We start from the raw sequence: 27,342 nt of genomic DNA on the forward strand, positions 1-27,342 counted from the left end.
GCATGGAAAGACTTAATGAATACATGCAAAGTGAAATGAGGAAAGCCAGAAAAACACTATATACAATGATGACAACATGTAAATGTTAAGAACAACCACAAAAAAAATCAATGTTTTGAAATTACAAAGACCAAGCAAATTTTCAAAGAAGAGATATAAGACACTTCTCCCCATTTATTTGCAGAAGTGGAGTCACTGTGTACATTTCCAGATTTTTTAAATATATATTTATAGGCTTTGCTGATTTTTTTCCTCTTCTATTTTCTTTTTAAATTTTTTTTTTGTTATAAGGGATGGTTTTCTGGGAGGAAAGAGAGGGGATAAGAGAGAAATCAAGGTAACACAAAAACAAAATATATCACTAAAAAGTTATTTAAAAAATAAAAATGCCAAAGTTGAGATAAGTGCATTTTTTGAATTCCTGAAGATATAATCTGAGCTTTTTTTTTAATTCAGAAAAACACATTCATAGTAAAAATCTCCTACTTATCTTTGAATGAGCTTTTTTAAAAGCTCACTTTTGTATAGGCACTTCCTTAATGACTTCAATAAAGTTTTCTAAGTTTCAAAAATTATCTTATTTTTGTTGATAATGTGGGTACTTTAAAATACTTTCAAACTCTGAACAAATTTCTCAAAAAGACTTTTCAAAATGCTCCTTTTAAAGAACCTATTGTATCTGCTTCTCTCTACCCACTTCTTCCCCTACCTTCTGCCCCCTAAAAAAATTCTTGGACTTAAAGCAATCAACAGGAGAAATAGTACAATCAATTTACTGAGCCTCAAGATGATGGCCTCCCAGGGATTGAGCCACCAAAGAGGAAAGAAGAAATAGAAGAAAAAATTAAAAATTAATTTATATTTTTTAGTGTAACATTTTATGTTGAAGGATTTTTTCTTTGAATTATTAATTAATTCAATGCCCTTTTCATATGGAAAGACTAACAACTAAAGACTCTAATTAATTATGGTTTGGCATTTCAGTGAATTTGCAGTCTCATCAATATGGGTATTTCCTCTCTCAATACAGATTGCAACCCAGCCCTACTTTCTAATTCTTTCCAATTCTTGTCCATGTTTTTCCATAGATCCTTCAAAAAGCTTCTTCAGAATCAAGCAAGTCAGGGCAGCTAGGTGGTGCAGTGGATAGAGCACTGGTCCTGGATTCAGGAGGACCTGAGTTCAAATCTGGCCTCAGACACATAACACCAGCTGTGTGAACCTGGGCAAGTCACTTAACCCCATTGCCTAGCCCCCCCCCCAAAAATCAAGCAACTCAATTCTCCTCCAGGCACAAGGAAAGTACACATAGGAATTATGAGTGAGCACCTCAATACATAGAGATGTTCTAATTCTCCTTTTCTACCTATACTGGAGAAAATCGTAGGTTGTACTTGATGTCTCTTCCTATCCAATCCTCCAGGCACAGGTTTAATGCTGCTATAATGAAAAGCTTTCTTTGACTCTTCCTTATACAGTACCTGAAAGAGGAACCTATGGAAATGTGAGAACACATTCAGCAGAGACTTTAAAATGTTTTGGTTAGGAATGAATGTGTCACTCCCCTCCTTGTCTCTACTTCTTAGAATCCTTCATTTTTTTCTAAGTTCAGATCAAATGCTCCCTTCCATATGAGTCCTTTTCTGATCCCCTAACCCTTTAGCTATTAATGCTTTCCCAAAAAAAATTACCTTGAATTTATTTTCTGTGTACTTATTTTCTATTGATTTATATGTTGCTTCCCCCTCTAGAATATAAAATTCACAAGGAAAAGTCTAAAGTGCCTAGTCAGCCTGGCACATAATAGATATTTAATAAAGCCTTGTTGATATGATGATTGATAAGTATACCAATAGCCATCCTCTTATCCTGGCAGCCACATTCCTGGGCATAGTCTGGGTTCTAATGTGAGCCTAATGAAAAGGACAATGCTGATTGTCAACTAAAAAAACTCATAGAAACTTATTTTTCCTTCAAATTAAGGAGTTCACTTAATATGCTCAAAGGAAAGGCCAAGGTAGTTTTCTATACTATTTTTATAACCATCTATAATACCTGTACTTTATACCTACCAGTATAAAGAAAACAATAAAGTATCTCATCTTTTTAAAAAAGTTCACATTGTATTAAAGAATGACCATATACTGCTGAGAGTTTCTTGAGTTTCTCAATTAATTTTCCACAGGACATTTGTAAGAAGCAAATACCCTTAGTAAATATGATTTTACTTAATACACAACTCTTTATGAATATTTCTAGTTAGTCAAGCAAGGTTTAACTGCACCCCAATTATATTCCTTGCTGAAGAATAGTTATGGGGGAAAAAACTCTTTAAAGGGGTTATTTTATTTTACAATCATTTTATTTTTAGATCTTATTTCACAAAGAACAGAGAAGCAAAACTATTTTTCAAGCCAAAGAAGCTTCTACTCTATACCATCTTTAAATGTCATTCTGTTTCTCAATTTACTATTATCTATTCAGAGGTAAAGGAGAATTCATTTCATTAAAGTAGGTTAATCCCTTTCTAAAAAACTAGACATACAAACAAAGAACACACAATAAGACTATTCTGAATACATTAGAAAACAGTCAAGAGAGCAAAAAGTCCATAAAATAAGGCACAAGGGTAGGCAACTAGAAGTTGCTGTCCTTCCATAGTCAGTGCTGAACTGAAGATTTTGGATGCAGATAGACTACACCATCCAATGATGATTAGTGCTGCTATGGTCCCAATGGTCCCCCTAGAAGTAAGGAAATTATGATTAATACACATTAAGATGAAAGGAAGTCACAAATTCAGAGCCAAGAATATTACTAAATCCAGCTATAAGCCTTAGACTTTGGTAAAAAATAAAAAATCCCCTGGAAATAGGAGAATCCTTCTGAAGCCACTGTCATCCTGCTGCTTTCAAGTCTCCATGTCTCATCTCTTGAAGTACCTTATTATGACATCTATGGAAGCAGCTGTGTAACCAGATATAGTTCAGATATTGGCCGTAATTCTCTCTTTACAATCCCAATGCCCTCCCTCTAAAGTTGGGGCTTAATATTTCCCTACCTTGAACATGGAGAGAATGGCTCAATTTTTAACTATTTTATTGGTGTATTGCTAGTATATGCAAATATGAGTGTAAAGTTTGGGGGAGGGGGATGGCTGCAATAAAAGAAAGTAGCTCCAAGGATTCTGCTGAATTAAGCCCCAACTCTGTCATTAGTTACCTAATTTTGTACTTATCAATTACCAGAGCAGTCCTACCATTAATGACCTTAAATTGGTCATTTTACCTCTTAGAGCATCAATTTCCTCATCTGTAAAAGGAGGAGGAGAAACCATATGACATCCAAATACCTGGTGGCTCTAATAGTCTAGGATTCTATGAAAGACTTGGTCAAATATTGTACAGAGCGGCGACCATATGTGGTGACAGCAAGGCAGTATTCTGGTAGCAACGAGGCCCTGAATTTTGGTTACTCTAGAGAATTTAGGAATGAAGTGGAGGAGGGGGGTTTCCTTTTTAGCCTGAAAAAGTATATTGTTCAGAATCATAAATCTTTATCATTGGAAGAGCCTTGAAGATATCAGATAGTCCAGGATTCAGGCTGTTATTATACTAGATTGTTAGTTCTTGAGGACTGTGACTGTTTTTGTTTTGTCTCATATGCCTATGGTTTAATACAGTGCCGTGTACATTTGGGGGAAGGAACATTTCTGACCTTTAATTTCATTGGTATAGTAGAGAATTTCTGGTGAAGAAAATTCCTTTACCAATTCATACAAGAATGTGTCCTGAAATTTTATATCTTTGGAAAGCTGCCTGAGTCACTGAGAGCTGAGGTGACTTGCCCAGGATGACACAACCAGTATATGACAGAGGTAGAATTTGTATCCAAGTCTACCTGAATCTGGGACCAGCTCTCTATGCACTCCTACACACTATGTCTCTTGACCATAGAAAACATTTAACACAAGCTTGCTGAGTTGAACTGAATTGATTTATTATCCTTATTTTATAGATGTCCTGCTATATTCGTATTCCATTACAGGGTAAAAGTGACCCTGGGTTCTTAAAGGGTATGCCAGCAAGTTAGCAACTTTTGCAGATCTACCAAGATGAAAAGGCCTTAAGTAAAAAACCTGATCATAAGGACTGTATGCCTCCTATCCAAGGACCAGCCTAACTAAGTTTGAAAAAAAACTAAGATTAAAAAGTTAGACTGGGTATAGGGTTTTTAATTTTTCAACCATGGTAACTCTTCAAATCACCTACTAAGCACTGGAGTGGTTTTGATGTCCATGAGGGAAAGGAGTATCCACACCAATAAAAACATGAGCCTTTAAAGAAAATATTAAAATATTTTACAGATGAGACAATTTGAAACCCCAAAATGATAAGGTGAATTGCCCCAAGGTCACACAATCAATAAGCAGTGTGGTGTTGAGAGACAGAGGATGGAGGGGGAGTTCAAATGTCTGCCTTGCTGGTAGAACATAAGCTCCTTGAGTGCAAGGTGTGTCCCCAGTGTCTAGCATAGAGCTTAGCAATTAATAAATGCATGTTGATTGAATCATTGTTTCTGTCATTCATTCACTAATCTCTTTTGTTTCTCTTGGTTTTCTGAGGATATGAAGAGATGGCTTGGAATGTTATTTAGTATGTGGGAGCAGCAGAGCCACCCTCTATTTCTATGCTAGCATAAGCATTCTGAGAAATCTGTTATCTGCTCAGAGAACTATGTTCTCAGACCCTGTGCCCATTAAGAACATTTTAAAGTACTGCAATAAATATTACATGTTGGTTCAATCAACATCAATTGGGAATAATTTTTATAGCAATTTATTTTACTGATTTCCTAAATGAAATTATGAAATGATACCTGATTATTTAGTGCAGTTATATAATCAGGGCACTTGAAAGTATTTCTAGTTTAATGGTGTTAAAGACTAGATTTGTTTGTTGTTTCATTATAGTCATTCACGATTTAACCACTAAAACTTAATGAGCAAAACACTAAATTATAATAACTTACAAAAGGCAAGATTGTTCTCCTAAACTCAGAAACTTTGAAAATCTACTACATTTTACAACTTATCTAAGCCATTTGATAGTCTTGGCTTAAATCTCAACTTCACTTAAAATGATAATCAAATATTAGAACAAATCCCCTTTAAAAAAGAGTTTTATTATTATATACAATAACAACAATAATGCAAATGAAAACAACACTAAAAGGAAGTTGAATGTTGATTAATTATAATGCCTACTTTTAGTCCCTGAGAACAGATCCTAAAACATTCTTCTCAGTAGAAAGAAGGGAGACTACAGAGAGAGAAATTTAGTATAACTTATCTATCAGCCTTAGTCCCTTTGTCAGGTTTTGCTTAAATGTTTTTCCTTGTTACAAGGGAAGATTCAGTGTTGAGAGGTGGAAGTTGGGGAGAAATGTCTTTGGCTTTAAAACAAACAAAAACCCCCAGCAAATAAAACTTTTAAAAATAAAAATAAACCAATGACAGTTTTGCTAAGATGTCCCTAAGGTCTACCTATTAAGAGGTTATGGTCAATTACTTCACCCCTCTAGTCCTCAGTTTCTTCATCTGAAAAATGAGCAATTTGGACTATATCAGGGTTCCAAACAGGGATCTTAGCTTGGGGTCTATGGATAGAGTTCAGAGAGTTCATGAACTGACATGAAAAAAAAATTACATCTTTCTTCTTACTAACCCCTACCTGAAATTTAGCATTTCCTTCGATTATGAATGTAGACAACAAACCACAGTAGTATTGCAAATCACTAGACTGCCAAAGGAGTCCATGACACAAAAAGGTTAAGAACTCTTAGACTAGATTTTTAAAGTTTCTTCTCACTCTAACATTCTGTTACTGTTAAACTCTTTTCTAAACAAGAAAAAAACTGAACCAACTTCTTAAAGGGCATAATATATAATAGTACAGCCTCTTTCATTAGCATGCTTGAATTCATGTAAATGCATTCCATATCATAGGATCATCCAACCATAGGGCATCCAACCATCCAACCACCTCTTGTTTCACTGCGGTGCGTTCAGGCAGGAATAAAGCCCTTGATACTGATACCTGAGGAACAACACACACACACACACACACACACACACACATACACACACACACACTAGTTCTTTAGGTTGTATAAAAAAAGTGACCCTGGGCTCCCATTTTTGAATGTTCATTTCACAACAAATTAATCAGGATTGTCCCCAACTAATCTAATCTTACTTAAAACAATGTCATCAGTGATATGTGGGAAGGCTTTTAAAGGTAAAAATAAATGATGAGTTTCCCAGACTTTTGTTCTTTCTTTTGCCCTTTTCCAAGTTACTCTGAGACCCCATTTGATGATCAATGGAAAGCAATGCCAACAGTGGCCCTGCCCACAGGTGAAAGACATGCTTCTAGGATGACTTTCCTCCTGCATGGCTTTGGACTTTGGCTTCTAGTAAATATAGCAATGAGCTTCAAAACTTCAAAGATTTACATTTTTTTCCTAATATGGCTACTCCCTCAATCACTAAAGCTTACAAGCCCTCTATGACAGTCTTAGAGAGTTGCTATGGCTGAAAAATTTATTATTAGAGCCTTATGATGACCCTGATATTGGAGGTATTATCGATAGTCTCATTTTTACAGATTTAGAAATGGAGGCTCAGAGTTTAAGTGTCTTGCCAAGGATCATAGTAGTAAATATCTGATGCAATATTGGAATTAAGTTTTCCTGACTCTGAATCTAATATACGACACGCTATGCCTCATTATCTCTCACAACCTATGGTCACCTCAACTCATGATGAGATATTGGAGTAAGAATTTCTCCTTATATCAAGCCAAAATCTGCCTCTGTACTAATAATAGCACCTTCCACTTATATCATTCTTTATAGTTGACAAAGCATATATATCCCACAGTGTATTTATCACAAAGTCACAATGTCCCCTTCAGTGTTACTGGGAAGTCTTTACTGTAAGAAGTCGTGCTGAGATAGATCAGAGTTGATCTTCCCTTGGGTAGTAAAATTGCCTGGGAGCCCAGACAATTTGTCAATGTTCACAGAGCTCTTATTTTTAAAAAATCAAACAAGTGAATGTTTTGTTTGTAGTCATCATACTACCCAAGGCACCAGTTCACATTAAGAACCAGTAGCTTACAGGATGACAGCTTAAAAGATGCCAGGTTTAAAGAAAAACTGGAATTTTTTTAAAAAATGTTTCAGAGTTGGATAATGTACCTGAGACCAACACTGACCTACTTTTCCCTCTTTTTGAACCTTCTTAATAACCATAGTACTACCAGTCCCACAACTAAAATGTTCAGAAAGAGGAAACATCTGCTCTGGTATGCCATTGTCTTAGCTGAGAGTGTGCTTGTGGGGTCAATTAGCACACACAGGTACTTACTGCAGTGAGACGAATATGGCACAGCTGGACAGCATGACCATAGGGAGCAGACAGTAACCCAGCACGCTTGCCACACATCCATATGACACTCCTGAAGGGCTCATCAAGTTCAATAAAGCATGAATCCCAAGGCACCCAATTGCACTCATGCCATACACGTAGCCAAACTGAACTTTTCCCGCCTGAAAGAAATGGAAATATCACAACTTAATCACAAAAGCAAACACAATCCACCAAGAGGAAATGGCAATGAAGGGGGGAGCATATTTTAAAGCTGGCTTACTTCTGGCTCTCATTCTTACAGGACTGTCCTTGGGGAATCTAGGGAATTCAGCTACTGGAAAAAGCATTATTTACAAAATATTGCACATTTCTCTACTTAGCCTTTTGGGACTGTTATTGGGAGGGGTTTGCTGAAGTACAAAATATTGCACATTTCTCTACTTAGCCTTTTGGGACTGTTGTTGGGAGGGGTTTGCTGAAGTACAAAATATTGTGGAGTTACTAGAGCATTGCAGAATACTTCAATGAAGTAGAGGTTTTGTGAGGGCTTCCTTTCTTCATATGTGATCGGAAATCATCTACCAGTGTTTATGATACAAAAGTGACCAAATTAACTGGTTTCTGTTTTTATAGAACCTAAGAGCTGGGAAGAACCTCAGAAACCATGCAGTTCAACCTGTAGCTAACTTTCTATAATATGGCCAACCAGTGGTCATCTAATCGTTGCTTGAAGGCCTCCAGGGGAGTGGAACACACTGTATCTCCTGAAACAATCTATTCCACTTCTGGTCAGCTCTTGTTGTTATGATATTTTCTCTTAAATCAAGTCTAAATGTATCTCATTGCAATTTCTAAACACTGCTACTAGGTCTGCTTTCTGGTGCCAAGTAGAGTCTTAATCCCTCTTTCACATGATAGCTTTTCAAATACTTGAAGACAATAATCATATCCCTCATGAGTCTTTTTCAGGCTCAACATCTCCAGTTCCTTCAGCTATTCCTAGTATCATCTGATCTCTAGTCCCTTCACCATCCTGGTTACCCTCTTTTGGACACATACCAACTAATCTGTGCCTTTGCTAAAATATGGTGCAGGAAGTACAGAATATATCAGAACTCTTATCACCATCATCCTGGACATTATGATTGTCTTAATAGCCCCAAATAGCATTATCCCAAGAATAGAAACTTAGATTTATCCCCTTTAAATTTCATCTTACTTCATCTCATTATTCTTTCCTGTCATGATATTTTTAGATCCAGCTTCTGTCAGCCAATGTATTAGTTATTCTTCCAAGTTTTGTCTTCTGCCATCTAAAAATTACGCCATTTGTGTTTTTATCCAAGTCATTGTTTAAAAGGTTAAACAGGAAAGCTCCACAGATATATTCCTAGAGCAAATACTAGAAACCTCCCTCCAACTTGACAGAGACTCTGTTTTGCCCTCTGGGGCCCACCAGAGGAAGTAACGAAATTGGCGCCAAATCATCTAGCCCATATTTACCCATTTTTATCACCATGGGAAGCTTTGTCAAATGCTTTGCTGAAATTTAAGTATAGTATGTGTATAGCATTCCCTTGATGTAAAAGTCTATTAACCCTGTTATAAAATAAACAAAGTTAGTCTGTCATGACCTGTTCTTGATGAAACCATGAAAGCTTTTAGTGGTCACTGCTTCCCTTTTTTAAGCACTCACCTACTACCCCCTTAATAATGTGTTATAGAATATTTCCATGAATAAAAGTCAAGTTTACTGGACAATACTTAACAATCTTTGTCCTCTTCCCTTTAAAAAAAATAGGGAAAACATTTGTACTTTTCTAATCCTATAATATCTTTCCCATTTCTAAGATCTTTCATAAAGCACTAATAGCAGCTCAGCCATCATTTTTGGTAGTTCGTTTAGCTTTCTAGGATATAATTAATCTAAGCCTGCTGGTGGGAATTTATTGAGAGTAGGTAGCTAGATGCTGCATAATTGTCATTTCACTTCTGACTGCTCACCAACTATAGAACCCTGAAAGTGGCAACAGTCCCAATTCTAGCCCAGCCCCCACAGCCATCATCTGGAGAAACTACTCCTGTGGAGAAGGGGCCAGCCATCCTCTCCAGTTGCCAAACAACTGTCACACACAGGATAGGCAAGCCAGTCTAGCCGAAGCAGCAAGGCACCTTGAGGTAAAGACGGGGCAAGTGCAAGGCAAGTCAAACCACCACTGCCACCACCTTGACCAGCATCTCCCTTCAGATCCTGATGGGGACAGCCCAAGACCTTGAATCCAAAAGCCTTGGGAATAGCAGTGCCTCCCAAAAAAACAGACCTTCATCTAGCCCAGCACCCACAGCTATCACTGAAAGAGAGGAGCAATCATTGTGGAAAAGGAGCCCATCTTCCCTACCACCCTCACACCATTACCAATATTCCATCCACCCCAAGCAATGAACAAAACCCTTCTTTGATAAACTACTTGATACTAATACAGCAAGAGAAACAAACATGCCTCAAACAATTTTTTGATTATTTGTATTCATTGACACCCTTAACTCGTTCTAGGCTTTAACACTCTATACCAGCCTTTACAGAGCTATGTTAATCTTCTGTATTCATTCCATCCTCCCATTTTCTGTATGTGTCTGTTTTAAATATGTTTGTCAGTGTGTTCCTTGTGTATTCACATCCATATCTTCAGGCAACTCCCATTATTGTTCTCTTCATCAGAATATATCTGATTATGTCTTCAGAATTTCATTCTTATTATCTTCCTATATATTTTGGAGAGACTTCTTTTTCAAAATATTAATCTATTAAATGCTATTGATTTCTTTTCTGAATCTTCTAAAATCAGCTCTGCCAAAATCTGGGGTGTACATGACACTAGACAACACACGACTTTCCCCTCTATCACAAACTTTAATGGATTGTTACCCTCCCCCCAAAATTTTTGCCATTCATAATTCCAAAATAAGTTGTTCCTTTCTAGCAGAGTCAGGTTCAACTGTCAGTTCTTCCTTTTTTTATTACTACCTTTTAAAATGTGGGTTAATCATAAATGCAAATCACAAATTTATTGGCTATTTTGCCTTTAATAGAGAAAGAGCACCAGCAGGATGTCCAGATTATTGAAGTACTTGTCACTACAATGTCATGCCTCTGTTCTAAGTTTGTGATGTTCCCAAACTTCTCATCCAAATCTTCTTCTTCATGTGGTCTGTAGTAGAGCCCTCCAACAATATCACTTTTATTTTTATTTCCCTGGATCCTCACTGAAGTGATCTCCACTATGCTTTGCCCCATATTTTCCTGGACTTCCTCATATGGCTACATGTTATTAACGTTAATGCTACCCTACAATCTTTTGAATTTCATCTGATCTGTTCCTTTCGAATAAGGCATTTATACAGAACTAAATTCCAGTCATGAGCTATGTACCACCACTTTCTGTAATACCTATGAGGTCAAATTTGCCTCTTTACATTAGAATGTCTAGTTCACACTTACAGGTATCTGATACCAAGAGCTTTATTACTGGATCCTTTCTTGGATATTGTCTTCTGTGAATTACCAGATTTCTCATACATAGATATAGATGTGTGTATCTATCTATTTTTATCTATATCTATGTATGTGTATATACATATATGTATATATTCATACACATCTATACAGAGTGGTAGGTTCAATGTAAATGTATATGGGTTTGCCCAATCTATATGGAGTTTCATATTTCCCTTCCTTTTTAATTTAAAGTTCACTTGATTTGACTCATAAGATTCTGGCAAATATATTTTCTGGGCCTTGTTAGATGCAAACCAAGATGCCCATCATTTCTATATTTTCAGCCACTGTCTAGAAATTCAAATCCCACACTAAGATATCTTTTTTTCAATCTGCCATTTTATTCAGAATCCCTTAATTTTAACCACCAATAGCAATGAAAACACTATCTCTACCCCTGACAACTTCATGGTTTTTGTTGTTTTTTTTCCCCCAGAAATTCATACTTTTAAACAAACTTTGTTAGTTTCTTTCTTGTGGTTGTCATCTATCCCCACAATTAATTTCTAGAAAGAAAAGTTGTCATAAGTTTTGATGATTTTTGGAAGGTGCGCCACTACCATCACCATCCCATGCCAGATACATGTAACAAGAATAAAAAAAAAAAAAGAAGATTTCTTTGTGGCTTATCCCAGGTCATCAAATAGCTACCATAGCATCAACTCACTACTCTTCTTTCTCTGAATATTATTACTTAACCTTTTAACTAAAACCATCTGAAGATTCACATCATTATTTGTTAGAGCACAATAAATTCTTTCTCCAGGGATGGTCCAGCCTCCTTTTCAGGAAGGGTTTCATTCTTATTATATAACTCCAAATAGTCATGGGTTCTTCTTCCCTCCCTATTCAGTGTTATATTCTCTGACCCCCTGCTTGCCTGATACAGGTGAGAATTGCCCTCAGCTTTTTTATATAATCTTCTTTATTTCTCTATGAATGATCTCCTTCATTCTCACAAGGACATTTCATTCTCCCTGATAACCTGGATGGCAGAAATTCTTCCAGATCTTTCATTTTTTATCCAGCTTGCACTTTGAACATACATTAGTGTTATGGGGCAGAAACAAAGTACACTTTTCAAGATCCACAGTAAAATTCTTCATGGCCCTCATAATTGCTTTCAACACATCTTTTCAACACCAACATTCTTCTGGTGAAGCTTCAATGATTGCAAATGGTGGGATACAACAGTCTCTAAAGAATTAATGTTAGGTGTTTTAAAGAGGTACATAGTAGACATGAGTAGGCTATAATAATTTTACAGTAAAGAATTGTACAAGAAAAGTAGCTTAGTGGATGACTTGAAGGCAAAGTGATATATATGATCAGAGAAAAAAAGTGATAGCATTATGTAGCTAGAGGGATGGACAGTCTGTGTTCTCCATTGGTGTCTACCCTATATTAACAGGGGAGGATAAAGTGTTTTGTAGACTCTGAGGATAGTTTATGGACTAACGTGAGCATACATGCTCTGGTCATACAGATTGAGAAAACATGCAAAAATGGTTGGAGATTGTAGATCTGTCAAAGTATAGAAATAACAATCCAATGTTAATCTGAATCAAAGTTAAGATTATCAAATTTAATACTCTGTATGAAAAGATGCAGAAGAATATACTTGATCAAGCAATATTACATAGACTATTTGAATTGAAATAAATTGAAAAAATTGAATTGAAAGAAACTTTAGAACACTTAGTCTGATTCTATTTTGCAGATGGCGAAACTAAAACCGACAGTTAGAACCCAGTCTCCTGACTCTTATTAATTAATTTACTAATATTTTCACTACTGCACCATTCTATCTCCTTATTTAAAAGCAAAGAACTTTTGATGGTACAGAATGTACCATTATAAATTCAAAATATATTTTAATGGAATTAATTCTGCCCTTGAAAGAGGAAGATTATATTTTTAACAGAAAAACCAACAATTGCAATATGACAAATGACTTGGGAAAAACAGATAAGTTAACATATTAAATTGATTGTTTCTGACTATTTGATTAAATGACATAGCCTTCCTTAGCAGCTTAATCTAAGATTATCAAATTACTGTGACAAAGACAGAAGAAGAGAGGTCAGCAGCTAAATTAAAACTCCACTTGATATAGTGTTTGATTTACAGGGAATTTACATTTGCTTCTGTAGAGAGGAAAAAATAAGATGGTATCACTAAATGCTATTAGTTCAAATGGATATGATGTGGTTTTTACTAAAACAAATTACTAGGCAATTGATACATAACACTAGGCTGACTAATCTTATGAAATGAACATTTTTAAAATATCTTTAGTTAGATAAGTATTTGCAAAGTAGATGTTTCAGTTAGGAATTTCAGTTTTTATTTGAAAGGGAAGAAATTTGCTAATTCTCAATGAGGATTTTTTCTTGGTTTCTAAATATCTTTTACCAGTTTGAATGCCCTTTGTTTCTCTTTCTACATTAATGGAACTGTCTGTTTCAGATTCAGAATTTTTATATCTTCAAGTCTGAGCCAAGTGTAGTGAAAGACTACAAGCCAGGGAGGAAGGACACCTAACTTCTTGTTACTGAAACTTGCTAGCAATTCAGCCTTCAGCAAGTAAGTTACTTTACCTCTGATTGCTCATATGAAGATTAGGGGACTAGAGCATTGAATCTTAGAGTTGTGAGGGATCTCTTAGGCCATCTAATTCAATCAATACCTAAAAAAGAATACATATGTCCCACCACCAGAGGCAGTCCATACTCTTGGACAGCTCTCATTACTATGAAACTTGTCTTTATCTCAAGCCAAACTTTGTTTCTTTGAAATTTCCCCTCATTGATCTGGTTTCTGCCCTCTGGGAGGAAGAAGAAACCCAAGTCTTCTTCAGGTGAAACATCTCTAGTTCCTTCAATCAATCAATGTATACCATGAACTTGAGGCCTCTCATTATTCTTCTTTTCCTCCTCTTTGACACTTTCCAGTTCATCAATGTCCTTTCTAAAATTTGTTAATCAGAACAAAATACACTACTACAGGCTTGATCTGATCACAGTAAAGTATGTCGGTGCTCCCACATCCTTAATCATACCATAACTCACTTAGAGCAGCCTGCTGTTGTATTGTGTCTTGGCTGTCATCACAATGTTGACTGATTCTAAGCTTGAATAAACTCAAAACCCCATAGATCCTCTTTTATTTTTTTCCAAATGAATTTAATTGTAAAGAATATTCTCTTTGAAATAGTATTTAAATCTTTACATATCACCATGGAGTTTGATCAAGGATATTAAATCACAAAGTTAGGCTTATTATCCCCCTGTCTATCTGAACTTATTTACTGAATTTTTCTCACCTCATTTTTCCAGGATTCATTTCCTTTCTCTTTTTTACCTGATACATTTTTCAAAAGAAGAAACTCTTAATCCCAGTCTTATAAATGAATACAAACATTTATAGATTATTTCTTTTTTTCATTTTCCATTTGATGAGTCTCAATACAACAACTAATAGACACAAGGATACAACAGAGAATCTCACTATCACCAGCATACCATGGAAAATGAAATTCTAGTCAAGTTATCACTTTAAAAAGTGAAGAACTAAAATAACCAGAAAAGAATTCCCTGTGAATGAAGAATTAAAGTAACCAGAAAAAGAGTTTCTCATACACAGATCATGTGCAAAATAAATCTTTCATTCAAGCCCTATATTTTAATCTAAATATAAGGCATTACATTTTCGTAATAAGGAAATGAACTAGAATGCATTGATTATAATTCCCTTTAATGTAGTTTTGACACTTTGTACTGTTACAAAGCCATTTAAATTAATGCCTTATCTATGAGCTACCAATGAAAGTAATTTTACATGAATATTATGCTTTGATTAACTCGTGCTGTCACTAAAGGAAAACTCAAGTGAAGTGCATACTTCTCACCATAAGAAACGCATACTTCCTTCCTAATCTAGAGTTTGCTTTTTTTTCCCCCTCTTAAGTCAGTATTAAACTCTTCTGATTGCAGCCATACATTACCAGAAGCAGGGTTGCTCCCAGGGCTATGCAGAAAAGCATGGGGCCTGTAAGATCAGTTTCATTCATAATGCTGCCATCTGCTGGTTTCATAGGATTTAACACTGTCAGCGTTTTTTGCCAAATGTGATCAAAATTTATTCCAAGTTCTGCAGAGGAAATAAATAGAGCGATTTTTTTTTATTTGAAGAAAAGAGAAGTCATTGACAACACATTTAAACAAAATCGGGCTCCTGTCATATCCAGATCGTGACCTATGACAAACGCACCCTGAACCGAGGCTCACCTGAAGCTATTTTGCAGGCTCTTGCAGTGCATCCAAGCTTACTTTCTACTTGCAATTTGAGAAATACTTATTATCTTCTCTCAAATAAAATCTTACCTAGTCGACCAAAAAGCCTCTCCCACTGTTCATTTTAATGTTTCCTTTTCACGGATTAAATTGCTGGTACTTTCAAAATCTTATCCAAAACATTGAATGATTTTTTTTAATTAGCAGCAATTGCCAAACCAAAGGTGACAACCTAGAGAGGCTGTAAGATTTGTTTTTTTTTTTAAATTTTCCTCTTCCTGATGAGAAGTATAGTCCTTATGCTAACCGACTAAAAAATAAACAAGAAGAAACAAGATGGTCCTCCCACAAAATCAAAGCAATCATAGCTTGTGTGAATGATTTTATAAGGTCGATGCACATCCATGGTTGAATCTGTGCAGATGAAGTTCCAGAGACAAACAGATTTCCCCTTTGATTCATTAACCAAAGGAAAGCAATGGTTCTTAGATAGTACTAAAATCAGTACAGCTTAGTAACCATGGGTTTACTTTGCTATGCATTTTTTCCAGGTTTAAGAGTCTATTTTCCAAAGTTTTTTTTTTTTAAATAGGATTAGATTAAATCCACTGGTGAACCTGCTACCACATTAGAAAATAAAAATAGAACATGTACACTGAACATAGAATAGATATGTTCTATATACCAGTCACTTTTTCTTCAATCACATAAAATTATATTTTAAGAGGAAACTTGAGGGAGCTGTAAAGTCAGAAAAACTTCAAGGAAGAAAGGGAACATAGCTCTAGCACTTAGAAAATAGCCGGTCACTCAACTGCAAGTGAAATTAGAATAATGAGGAAGTAGAATTAAGAAAAATTATTTCATGAATATAGTGAATTCTACCTGGGAGGCACAGAAGGAATGATTTTCTCAGAAGTTAATTAGTAAATCCATTGATGATTAAATTTAAAGATTGTATTATCTATAATGATTGAATTGGGGGATAGAAGGGAGTGTAATTGGCATTGATAGGAAAACTTTTAATGCAGTACATACTAGAATCTTCCTTTCTTACTCCTTCCCCTTCTGCTAATTTAAGAGAATGATAGCAATCTGGGAGAGTATATGGGTGGAGGAAAGAGAAAAGACAGCCAGAGGAAGTAGTTCATAACCGATGGATACTGAAAGAAAAAAGGAGATAAAAAGGAGAGGCAGAGAGGATGATGGTAGGTAAGTCAAGGACTGAATGGTTTGCCCCTCTATAAGGAAGATGTAGTGCCACTATAAGATAGAGAACCTGAGGGGACCCACCTAGCTGTCCATTTTAGACACTTAGCAGCTATTTGATGCTGAGCAAACCACTTAATCTCTCTCACATTCAGTTTTCTCATATGTAAAACAATGCTAGCATCTACCTCAAAAGGATGACATGAGGTTCAAATGTGATAATCTTTATAAAGTGCTTTGCAAATGTTAAAACTATAAAAATGTTAGCTATTATTGTTATTTTTATTGAAGTCTCTCTACTCACTTGTAGAGAACAAGAGGGGAAGATAGGGATATAGGGGTAAAGAGGACCTCCTTTTTTGAGGCTTTCTGGGATTAACTGTAATTCATTCAATGAGTTCTATTTTATTGTCTTTGTTTTCTTTTTTTTTTTAATGAAACTTTCATCTGCAATATTTTGAACCATATGCTAAAATACAGGAATTTTCAACATAGTGGAGGATACCAGGAATAGATTTTAGAAGGCTTCCTAAGTCAAGAAATATGTCAAAAGAAGTGAAAAAATCCTAAAGTGAACCTAAATCCTTTGACACAAAGCCTCTGACACAACAGATCTCTGTGCCTGGGAATAAATTATTTCTGCATAGGAAAAGTACCTGTATCCATGACTTTACAAGGCTATAGAGCACTATGTAGAAGTTTGGTAAGGAGCAGAAACCTACTTTTAATTCTGCCATACTCCTTCATACCCATAAATCCCTAAAACCTAAAATCTATTCACAGAATATAGACAGGCCTTTTAATGGCCATTGTGGATGAGAGTTGAATAATATTGCTGGAGCAATGACCAAACATTTCTCTCTCTGGGAATTGATCAGTGGCATTAGAAAACCTGAATGAGATTGAAAGGGTTTCTCTTCTTCTATCTGCATAAGGACTTGTGTCCTTGTACAGCTGAAGAGCTTGTTAATTGTATTGATAAAGTAAATTCTAAAATATTTTTTATCATGAAAATAAGAATAAAATTGAATAAATTATTTGTTCATCTGATGAATATTTACATATTTCTTAATGCATAAACACTTTGGTAAATAGGAGCAATCTATCACACTTAAATCAGCATAGACTATCTCATTCAATTTTTATTTCAGGAATTAATAGGATTTATAGCTTAATTCTACCTGAGGAATTTATCATTCCCAAACTTGGCAGTTTTGTTATAAACTGGCTTTCATTAATCATATGTTTTCATTGCTTAATATGATAAATTAACTTTGTCTTACGCCAAAGCACTGAGGATAGAGCCTTGGGAGCAGTAGGTGCTATAAGAATGCTTATTCAAAGAATGAAGTGAATGAATGCAATGACCACCTCTTCTCAAAAAAAAAAAAAGCATAAATGAATTTTAGATAACCTAAATAAAATGTATTTTATGGGATGTTATAAGTATTTCAAACTACTTGTTAAATGGCACAATTAATTTCTGCACATCTTTTGGTTTTGCCCAATAAAGCAAGAAACTAACAAAAGACTTGAAAGCTCTTTTATAAGAACTGGGGTTTCTATGTTTTTTTTTGTTTTGTTTTGTTTTGTTTTTTTGCTGAAGTAAGCTACCTTGAGGTTTTGTTTCCAAATTTATTGCCAAATATGCAAAGCAGATTATGGTAAGTACTTATTAATTATAGGGACCCTAACACAATATCTTATTATGCAAAATAAAAAGAAGAGGAAATTGCCATGAAATGTGAATTCAAAATTTATTGCTTTGCTGTCATCTAGTGGTTGTAAAGTGTATGATATATGTGCTATAAAAATGAATTAATATCTTTATTTTTCTATGTAAATTGTGGCCCTGGCCTTTCAGCTACAAACACTGGCCTATGTTAGAAATATAAAATACTAAGTTCCACTGTATTTTCTAGTCTGACAGGTGAGAATTGATTATTATCTCAAGATTCATTTGTTAACATGTTGATGTTGCATTATCAAGTGACAAAAAAGTTATTCCTTCCCAAAGTTAACCAAGTGTTTTATATCATATATCATTTCAAGAATAAACATATTTTTAAAATAAAGTGGTTTGAGTGACAAGTATGTACATTTTACAGTCTTATATTTTTAAATATCACAATGACTTTTCCTCAAAAAAAAAAGAGAAAGAAATGCCATTTATCAACTTATCATGCTTTTTCAGGCTCTGAAAGACAATATGGGTCTCTGCCCTTCATAATTCCACCCAACCTGGAGGAAGCATGTTATAGTAGGTGGCATTAAACTAGTGAGGAGATCAGAAGAATTGATTGTGGACAAGAGTCATGTAGAATGGTTCCATGGATGTGGGGGAAAGGGACCATGATTCCCTCTTAGCTGGCATGGGCAGAAAAGAAATAGGATAATTTCTTTTTCATATTAGAGTTACCTCATTGATCAAAATGGGTTATAACTTTGAGGGAACTGGTTAAGAAAGTAGTAAGAGAAATTAAGTCAGGGTAATATTGATGATTTTAATGATAGTGGAGATTAGGACTAATTTTAAGAAGACATTCTAAATGTCATGGGAAAGTAAACTCATCCAACACAGTTAGGAAATTGGGTTTTATGGACAATAACAGGCGTAGATCAATGGAGATATTATAAATATATACACATGTCATATATATTTTGTCAATTCTTCCTCCCCCTCTAAAATCTAATCACCAAATACAATGAATTCTTATACTTAATGTTTAAACTAATGGGCATTCATTAATCCTTTCTTTAATGGTGCAACATACACATGGATTTTGCATTCCCTTAAAATCCTTAGATGTATGGAAATGTAATAGGAGTGAATGTAAAATCCCAAAGGAGTCCAAAAATGTAATGGTACAAATTCTGCTGTTCATAGGATGGAGAAGACAAGGCTAGACTAATTATTGTAGTACAAGGTTTAGGGGTTTAAGTAAGATGCAATTTCAAAATGAGTGCAGTCAAAGCTGATAATACAGTCTTAAGCTATATTAATAGAGAGACTTTGTTCAGGATGAGGGATAAGACAGTAACTCTGTATTCTGCCTTGACCATAGCTTGGCTGGAGAATTCTTGAATTAGTCTCTCTTGCTAGCCTTGTGGAAAATGTGAGGAGATATAGATTAGATGACAAAAAAATTGGATTAACCTAAAGAATAGTCATTAGTTAGATGTCAATCTAGGAGGAGGCCTCCAGTGGAGATGGCTCAGTGGCTGGTCTTGTGTTGTTGGCACTGGCAACAGTGACTTGGATAAAGGCACAGATGACCTGCTTCTGGATCCAAAAGGATCTTGACAGATCTAGAAGATTAGGTCCAATCTACTAAGATAAAATTTAATAAAGATAAATGTCTCACACTTGGGTTTAAAAAAATCAGCTTCATAAACATGAGATGGAGGAAGCATCACTTCACGAGAACAAGGAATTCATCTGAAAGACATCTGGGGATTGTGATCTACAAGCTCATTATATGCGATATGGGAGGCCATGATAATAACAGTAATGACAGCCACTATGTGCTAAGCACTGTGCTAAGCTCTTTACAAATATTCACATTTTATCTTCAACCCCAAGAGGTAAGCACTAATATTATTCTCATTTCACAAATTTAGGAGAATGAAACAGACAAAGATTAAGTGACTTGCCCAAGGTCACCTAGCTATTAAGTGCCTGAAGCTGAATTTGAATTTAGGTCTTCCTGACTTCAGGCCTAGCACTTTATTCACTGTACCAGCTAGGTGCCTCAAGAAAACAAATGTTTTTAAAGAGCAATTTAAGAGCACTTCCAAGATTCCTTGAACATAACAACAGAAGCCTATTATGTGCCAAGCACTGTGCTAAGCTAAATAAAAGAAATACTTCCGAATGATTAACCCAACCAAAAGTGGAGGATGCTGTAGTTTCCTCATTACTTGAGGTTTTCAAATAAAGCATAGATGAGCATTTGTTGGGGATGTTGAAGAATAGGTACCTTTTCAGGTATGGGTTGGACTAGATAACCTCACAGATCCTTACCAACTCTGAGTCAGTGATGTTTCCAAGATCTAGTTGGAGAAGGGTTGTAACATGTTAGACATAATTTTGAGTATGGAAATCTTACAGATAAGGGAGGAAGGAGATAGGTGATGAGTATGGGGAGGGGAGGGGGAAGCGAGGTGGATATAAAAACATGTTGCTATTTGAAACCATGCCTGGAATCTTAGTCTCTGTTTCCTTCTTCTGCTATCCCACACTAAGCCATCTGCCAAGAACCCACAGTCCCAATCCTACTCCCTGTTACTCATCTACCTCACCTCCCACTCTATAACTTAAAAGTAGGTATTGAAGAGGTCTTAAAGGTACAGATACCCTTCTTGTTTCTTAGGGGTCAAGCAAAGATGGATTAACCTATGAAGTTTCTTCATTAAAGAAAAGATGAGCTAAGTGATGAGAAAAGAGGTTATAACCACAATGAAGCAAAATGTTTTCTGTATCTCTCTCTCTCTCTCCCCCCCCCTTTTTGCAAATTGTTGGGTTGTTTTTATTTTTTCTATTCCTCTTGACATCAGAAACCACTGACATGGGAAAAGTCTAATTCCATGAACTGAATTGTGTTAGATTAGTAGCATCTCTCCCTCATCCACAGATTTGATGTTTTTCATATTTCTTTGGTGCTGACAATATGCCCAGGTTCTGCCATCCCCACTAGTGAAAAGCCCAAGGAAACTGTGAGAACTTAGAAGGTCTCCTGATTTTGCTCCAAAATTTTCCAAGAATGAACTTCCCTTAAGACCAAAAATCTTACTGTTCTCCCCTACCAGCCATATAGCTGACATAAAAGTCCCCATTAGATCTCTGAAAAGGGGTGGGGAGGGGGGCAAGGAAGATATCTCCATGGCAGCAAAATAACAGGAAACCTCTTCCCTACAGTACAGCATGAAAACCCGTACATTCACACTCACACAAAGCTGGGCATGAGGTATCATAGAGAAGAGTCATGCTTCAGCTAGGTAACTGGACTAGTAACTTCTAAAGTCCCTTCTACCTAAGATTCTCAGAGTCTATGTAACCCTAGTTGGCAAAATAGATTGTTCTGAAATACTTTCTTAGCTGGGAGACTTTTTTTTCAACTTCAAAATATTGCCTTTCTGTGCGTACATGTTCCATAACAGCACATAGTAGTTAACATACAGTAGTTGCTTAATAAATGCTAACTGATTGATTGATTGATGTATTCAATTATTGATATAGGAGTCTAGCTGTAGAAAAAAGAGAGGTGATTAACAACAGCTTGTTTTTTTTTTTTTGATTCAAATGAATAACTATCCCTTAGAATCATCATCTGAATATGTGCCATTCACATTCCCCATGAAGACATTCATCTAGTTGCTGCTGCTTTCAATAAAATGTGTAGGCCCTTCTCCATAGGAGAATCACATGTAAAGCTCAGGACAGCAGCATACTGATGGCACTTATTAAATGCTGATTATTTCCATTGTTCTCTAAAATGCAAAGCATATTAATAACATTTGCTTAACTTATCTTCTAGCAAAGGTGGCTCTTCATCAAAACCGTTTGCATAAGCCGGCTGAGAATAATAATCCGAATTATATGTCGGCTGAAAAAATTGTCCGGTGTAACCTGAAGATGTGATCATCTCTGGAAGAACAAAAGCTGAAGGGTGGGGCAGTTCTGTTGAATGCTGTCTGGAATGAAAAATATTGCCATTAAACCATCTGTGATATCATTACAGTGATAAAACAAAGAAAGAAATATGCTTTTATTTTTGTCTTTGCCAGATTTACCTAATTTTTTTGGATGTTATTTGGTTCTCATAGGTACCTAACTATACAAATGTCATGTTTAAAGTTTACCTTCAGTGCAGAATGGGCTAGCTCTTTTTAAGTAAAGGTTTTCATAAGACCGTGAATTTAAAAAAGCCAAGTTGCTGATGATGACAGGCTTTACAAATAGCAGCATTGCCCCTATCAATTAAAATAGAAATAGGAGCTAAATCTGTTACTTTATAGATATAAGGAACTCCAATGTGATTAAAAATACTCCCCCCAGACAGGCAGGTTATCACCTTCTCTGCTACTTACAGGCTTAGAGCATAGCCTAGAGCATTGAGAGGCTCAGTGACTTGCCCAGGTTCACACAGACAATTTATATTTTTTATATTTTATAATAATATTTTATATTATATTATTTGTATTTTAGTTTCCTGGGTTCATTATCATAACTAGGAGTATAAATCAGTATTAGAAAATTCTCTGGTGAGTCTATTTCTTTTATTCAGACTTTTGTTTTTTTATTAAAAATGAAAATTCTTTAGGAATGGTCAGAACAAAGACTTAGAAGGAAGGCAAATGATAAATCCAAGGAAATAATGAGAGGAAGTAAAGTTCCTACGCCAGCCTTTGGAGGATTTCAGTTCCTCTGAAGTCTGGAGGTTCTAGAGGGAAACATCTCTGGTAGGTAAAAGATACAAGAAGAGTGGAAAAATCCTTTAATGTCTGGATCTAATTAAGTCCTCACTTCTGGGGCCTACTACATGACTGTCAGTGAACTCCTAAAAGTGAAAAGAAAAATTGATGGGTAACTCATTTATATATTTTACTATAACAACAAGCCTAGATCTATAATGTAAATTTCCTCAATACATTATTAAGTATGTCTATATCTACCTATATATCTATATATATGTAAAAGATTTTTTTTAGGTCAGAGTATTTCTTGCTGTTAAAAAGAAACAGCGATTACTGTGGTCTTCTACAAAGTTTCTCCTGTTTAAGTATATATCCAGAATTTTGCCAAGGTGGCAGAGTTGAGAGGTCACAAAAGAAAAACGATAACTTGATCCCAAATAAAACAAATAAAAATGGAGAGGGGAAAGGGCAGAGGAACAACCATAAAACATCAAAATAGGCTCGATTCTGATAAGGAAAAGACCAGGAAGTAAAGACACAGCTGGAGGGGAAAAAAACCTTCAAAAACAACAAATAAATATTATGGATTAATGGTCCAAGAAACAGAGATCTAGCACAAGACATATCAAATTGAATTATAAACCTTTTAAAGAAAATTATTGAGGCTTTGGTGTCAGTAAAGAAGTATCTAGCATCTGTAATGAGGTCTTTCACCAGAAAAAAAAAATGGAACAAGAGAAATTGGTGTGAAAGAAAAAAAGACATCAGTATAGAGAAAGCAGTGGAATATCTGAAGAAAGAGAAAGGAACTGAATCAGTGGAAATAAAATTCTCTGACTGGAAGACAAGTTTTCAGAAGGGGCAGAACATACCACAAAATATGATCAAAGGATAACAGTTAGCAAAAGGCTTTTGCAAGATTATAGAACCAGAATAAAGGAGTCAGATAGATGATCTGAGTCATAAGAATACCTGAAAAATTCAAAGAAAGAGATATTCTGGGGATCATTTTTCAGTTAACCACTCAAGAACATTTCCCAGAAGCAGTCTGTCAAAAGATAGACTAAAAATTGCTATACTTCACCAGACACCTCCAGGGAGAAACGTCAAATTCAATTCACCCACAGAGACTGGCATCATACTCCAAAGCTTCATTGATAAAGAGAAATTTGTAAGTGACGAAGAGGAAAAGTATCATTTATCAAGCTACTTCAGTTGGAATTTAAAAGGATTATTCACCCATCACAAGAAAACCAAAGAAAAGGGAAAAAAAAGTTGAACTGTTTGTAGAAAGAAAAGAGAAATTTGACAACTGCAGAAGCTGCTACTTAATTAGATTAAAAATAATATTTGAATATTAAATAATATTTTTTACCAAAAAAAACCACAGTTGGATCATATAATTTCTGCACCTTTCCATTGTGATTGTAAAGATCTTCTCTAATGTAGGCTGTCATTTATGAAAGTTTACCTGTTCCCTTTTCATCCCTTCATCAAGGATATCTTTGGTTTGAACGTATTTTAAGTATTTTATAGAGATGAAAATGCCTGTTTTTTCTCTGTACATTTGATATCTTCCTTCTTTTCAATAGCTTAAGAATTGACACCCCCCACCCCTCAGTGACTTCAAATTGTGACATCTCCATCACGGATTTCCTCTCTATGTACTTGAAAGACATTTTCTTTTAGTGTCATGTCTACTCCCTTGTGCATCATATCAATGATATTAGATTAAAAAAAAGAGTTTCTTATAGAAATCTTTACAGGTGTTTTCCTCTTTGTTTCCATTCCTTATTCTCTGTCCAGTTTCATATTTAAATGCTCTCAAAATAATGTCATTTGTTAGTTTCTGATCAAGATTTATATAAACTAGCTTTCCCCTCCCCTGCTTCTTGCTTTTTTAATGAGTTGATGCCACTTATAATCTTCTACACCCTCTTTCATTAGATTTTACAAGAGGGTGTTCATTCTAAACCCATATTCACCTTGAATGACATATTTCTCTTCAGATATTGGCAAAAAGATTTAGCATTTGCTGGCTGAGGTTGTTTCTAGTTTCTTTTTGTCTCCTCATTTTGGTGACTAATTTATGTTAAAATTCCTTCAGAAATTATGTCAGTCTCTCTTCATTGGGGATTTTTATGCACTTCCCATTTATTGGCCTCAATAATTTGCTTAAATAGGTCAGGCTACAGTTGCCTCAGTAGCATCTCATATCTTCTCATCTGTTTTTTTGCAAGTGATGTTGTTCTGTGTTCCAAGTTTGTGATTTGGCTCTACAAAAACAACTGATTCTGAAATGACTCCCACACCAGTAAGCAATAATTCTTATAAATAAAAATATAAACAATTTCATTTTTGAGATATCATTTGGTGATTTTCATGTCCCGAACTCTCTTCTTGATGATAGCATCCTATGATATATAAAGGTCAGGCTTCAGTATAGTCTATAAAGCACTGGCTTTTCTTATTTATTAGTTCTGAACCATGTTTTCCATATTTTTCACCACTTTTCCCATTCCTATTTTTATACAGAGTTTACAAAGGATGAAAGATTATGTAGATTTAAGTAAGAAGTTCATTTCAATTTCTTTGTATCTCTTTATCCTCTGGAACAGATATTAGAATGCTACTTCTTATTAACCTCATATTTGTCTTTTTTTTTTTTTGCAATTATTAAGATGACCAAAAAGCAGAGGTGCTGTAAGGCTCAAATGAGAAATGTTTGTAAAATGATCTGCAAACTTTAAATATTACATAAATGTCAGTTTGTTATTATTATTATTATGCATCTAATTTTCCTTTAGTTAAAGCCAGTTTGAAGTTATAGTATCCTACATATCCTATATTTCTGAGGCAGTTTTGGATAAATGCCTTCCTGGATATTGAGGAACAGGGAAAACAAAACGAAGCAAAACAAAACCTCCTTCTTCCAAGATGCCTAATGCCCCAGTGCCTGATTCTCCAATGCTCAGTTCTCAAATGAAATAATATGAAGGGAAGCCAGCTGTTAACATTTAAATGGGGTGTACCTATAGGCCACATGGGATGTTTAAGAAGAGCTGCTAGAGAGCTGTTATTGAAACCAATTTCTCTATATTCCCCTGAAACGCTAGTAGCATAGTAGTTCTCTAAGTATGATCTTTGTACCCCTGGAGGTCCCCCACTTTCAGAGGATCCATGAGGCCAAAACTACTTTCAAAGTAATACTAAGATAGTATTTGCCTATCAAAATACTCCTTCCTTTTCCAATGACATATCTTTGTAAGACCAGATTTTCTTCATACTTCAACTAAAATAATGCATCACACAGATTGAATGTAGAAGCAGAATGAGAATCCAGCTGTCTTCTAATAATTCATACATAAAAGAAATTTGTGAAATTGTATAAAACAATATCACACTTCTCATTAATTTTTTGTTTGGAAAAGTTATTTTTCATAAAAAATATACTATGCCAATAACTAATTAGTGTATTGTGACATCAAATTAAATATTTTAAAATGTCAATTTTAACTTCTAATATAGTAAATATTAATAGATCTAATCCATGTAAACAAAAGTGCTTTGTGGTCCTCAATAATTTTTGAGAGTTTAAAGGGGCCCTGAGACCAAAGAGTATATTTACTTTGAGACCCTGTACTTATGCAAAGTGGGGAAATATTGTCTCTTCCTCCATGGAAATACTTACTCAGAGAAACCAGGCCTAGAAGGAGCATGGCATAACAGAAAACCGGAGTCCAAGGACCTGAGTTTGCATCTTCACTCTGCTACTTCTGTATACGAACTTGAGCAAGTCACTCTGGGCTTCTGTTTCATTATCTTTAAAATGAGATCCTTAACCTTTTCTATTTCATAGACACCTTTGGAAATCCGATAATTTCTCAGAATAATATTTTTTTTTCCTTTTTGAGGCAATTGGAGTTAAGTGACTCGCCCAGGGTCACACAGCTAGCAAGTGTCAAGTGTTTGGTCTGAGGCCAGATTTGAACTCAGGTCCTCCTGACTTCAGGGCCGGTGCTCTATCCACTGCATCACCTAGCTGCCCCCTCAGAATAATATTTCAAATGCATACAATAAGATATAGAGGGTTACAAAGGAAACCAATTATATTAATGTGTAATTATCAATTTTTAAAAAGTTAATGGAGCTCAGCTTAAGAACCTCCAGATTATATGATCAATAAAGTCTCTGCCAGCTCTACAGTCTGAGATCGGTCCTTATGTTTTGATCAAAGTTAGATACCTTTATAATATCAAAATGTGGATTCTTTACTGAAAGGGAATTCCATTGATGCATATATAGTATACTTACTCTATGAGTCCATATGGATTTCCATAAGCATCAGCACCATCATAACCTTGTTGTTGATTATCAATAATATAATTAGACTGGTAAAAGTCTGAGTCAAATTCTCCCATAGTTGACAT

General features: G+C 35.2%; 1 protein-coding gene across 1 annotated transcript; it reads right to left on the reverse strand.

Moving 5' to 3' along the window:
* Positions 1-2,581: 2,581 nt before the first annotated feature.
* On the reverse strand, positions 2,582-27,342 carry YIPF7 (Yip1 domain family member 7). The gene is given in 5 exon segments (XM_027836027.1): positions 2,582-2,744; positions 7,433-7,614; positions 14,998-15,143; positions 22,011-22,189; positions 27,227-27,342. Coding segments are annotated over 5 exon segments (786 nt in total).

Source organism: Vombatus ursinus, unplaced genomic scaffold, assembly GCF_900497805.2.
Source record: "Vombatus ursinus unplaced genomic scaffold, bare-nosed wombat genome assembly UNPS02014818.1, whole genome shotgun sequence".
In the NCBI taxonomy this organism is placed as follows: Eukaryota; Metazoa; Chordata; class Mammalia; order Diprotodontia; family Vombatidae; genus Vombatus; species Vombatus ursinus.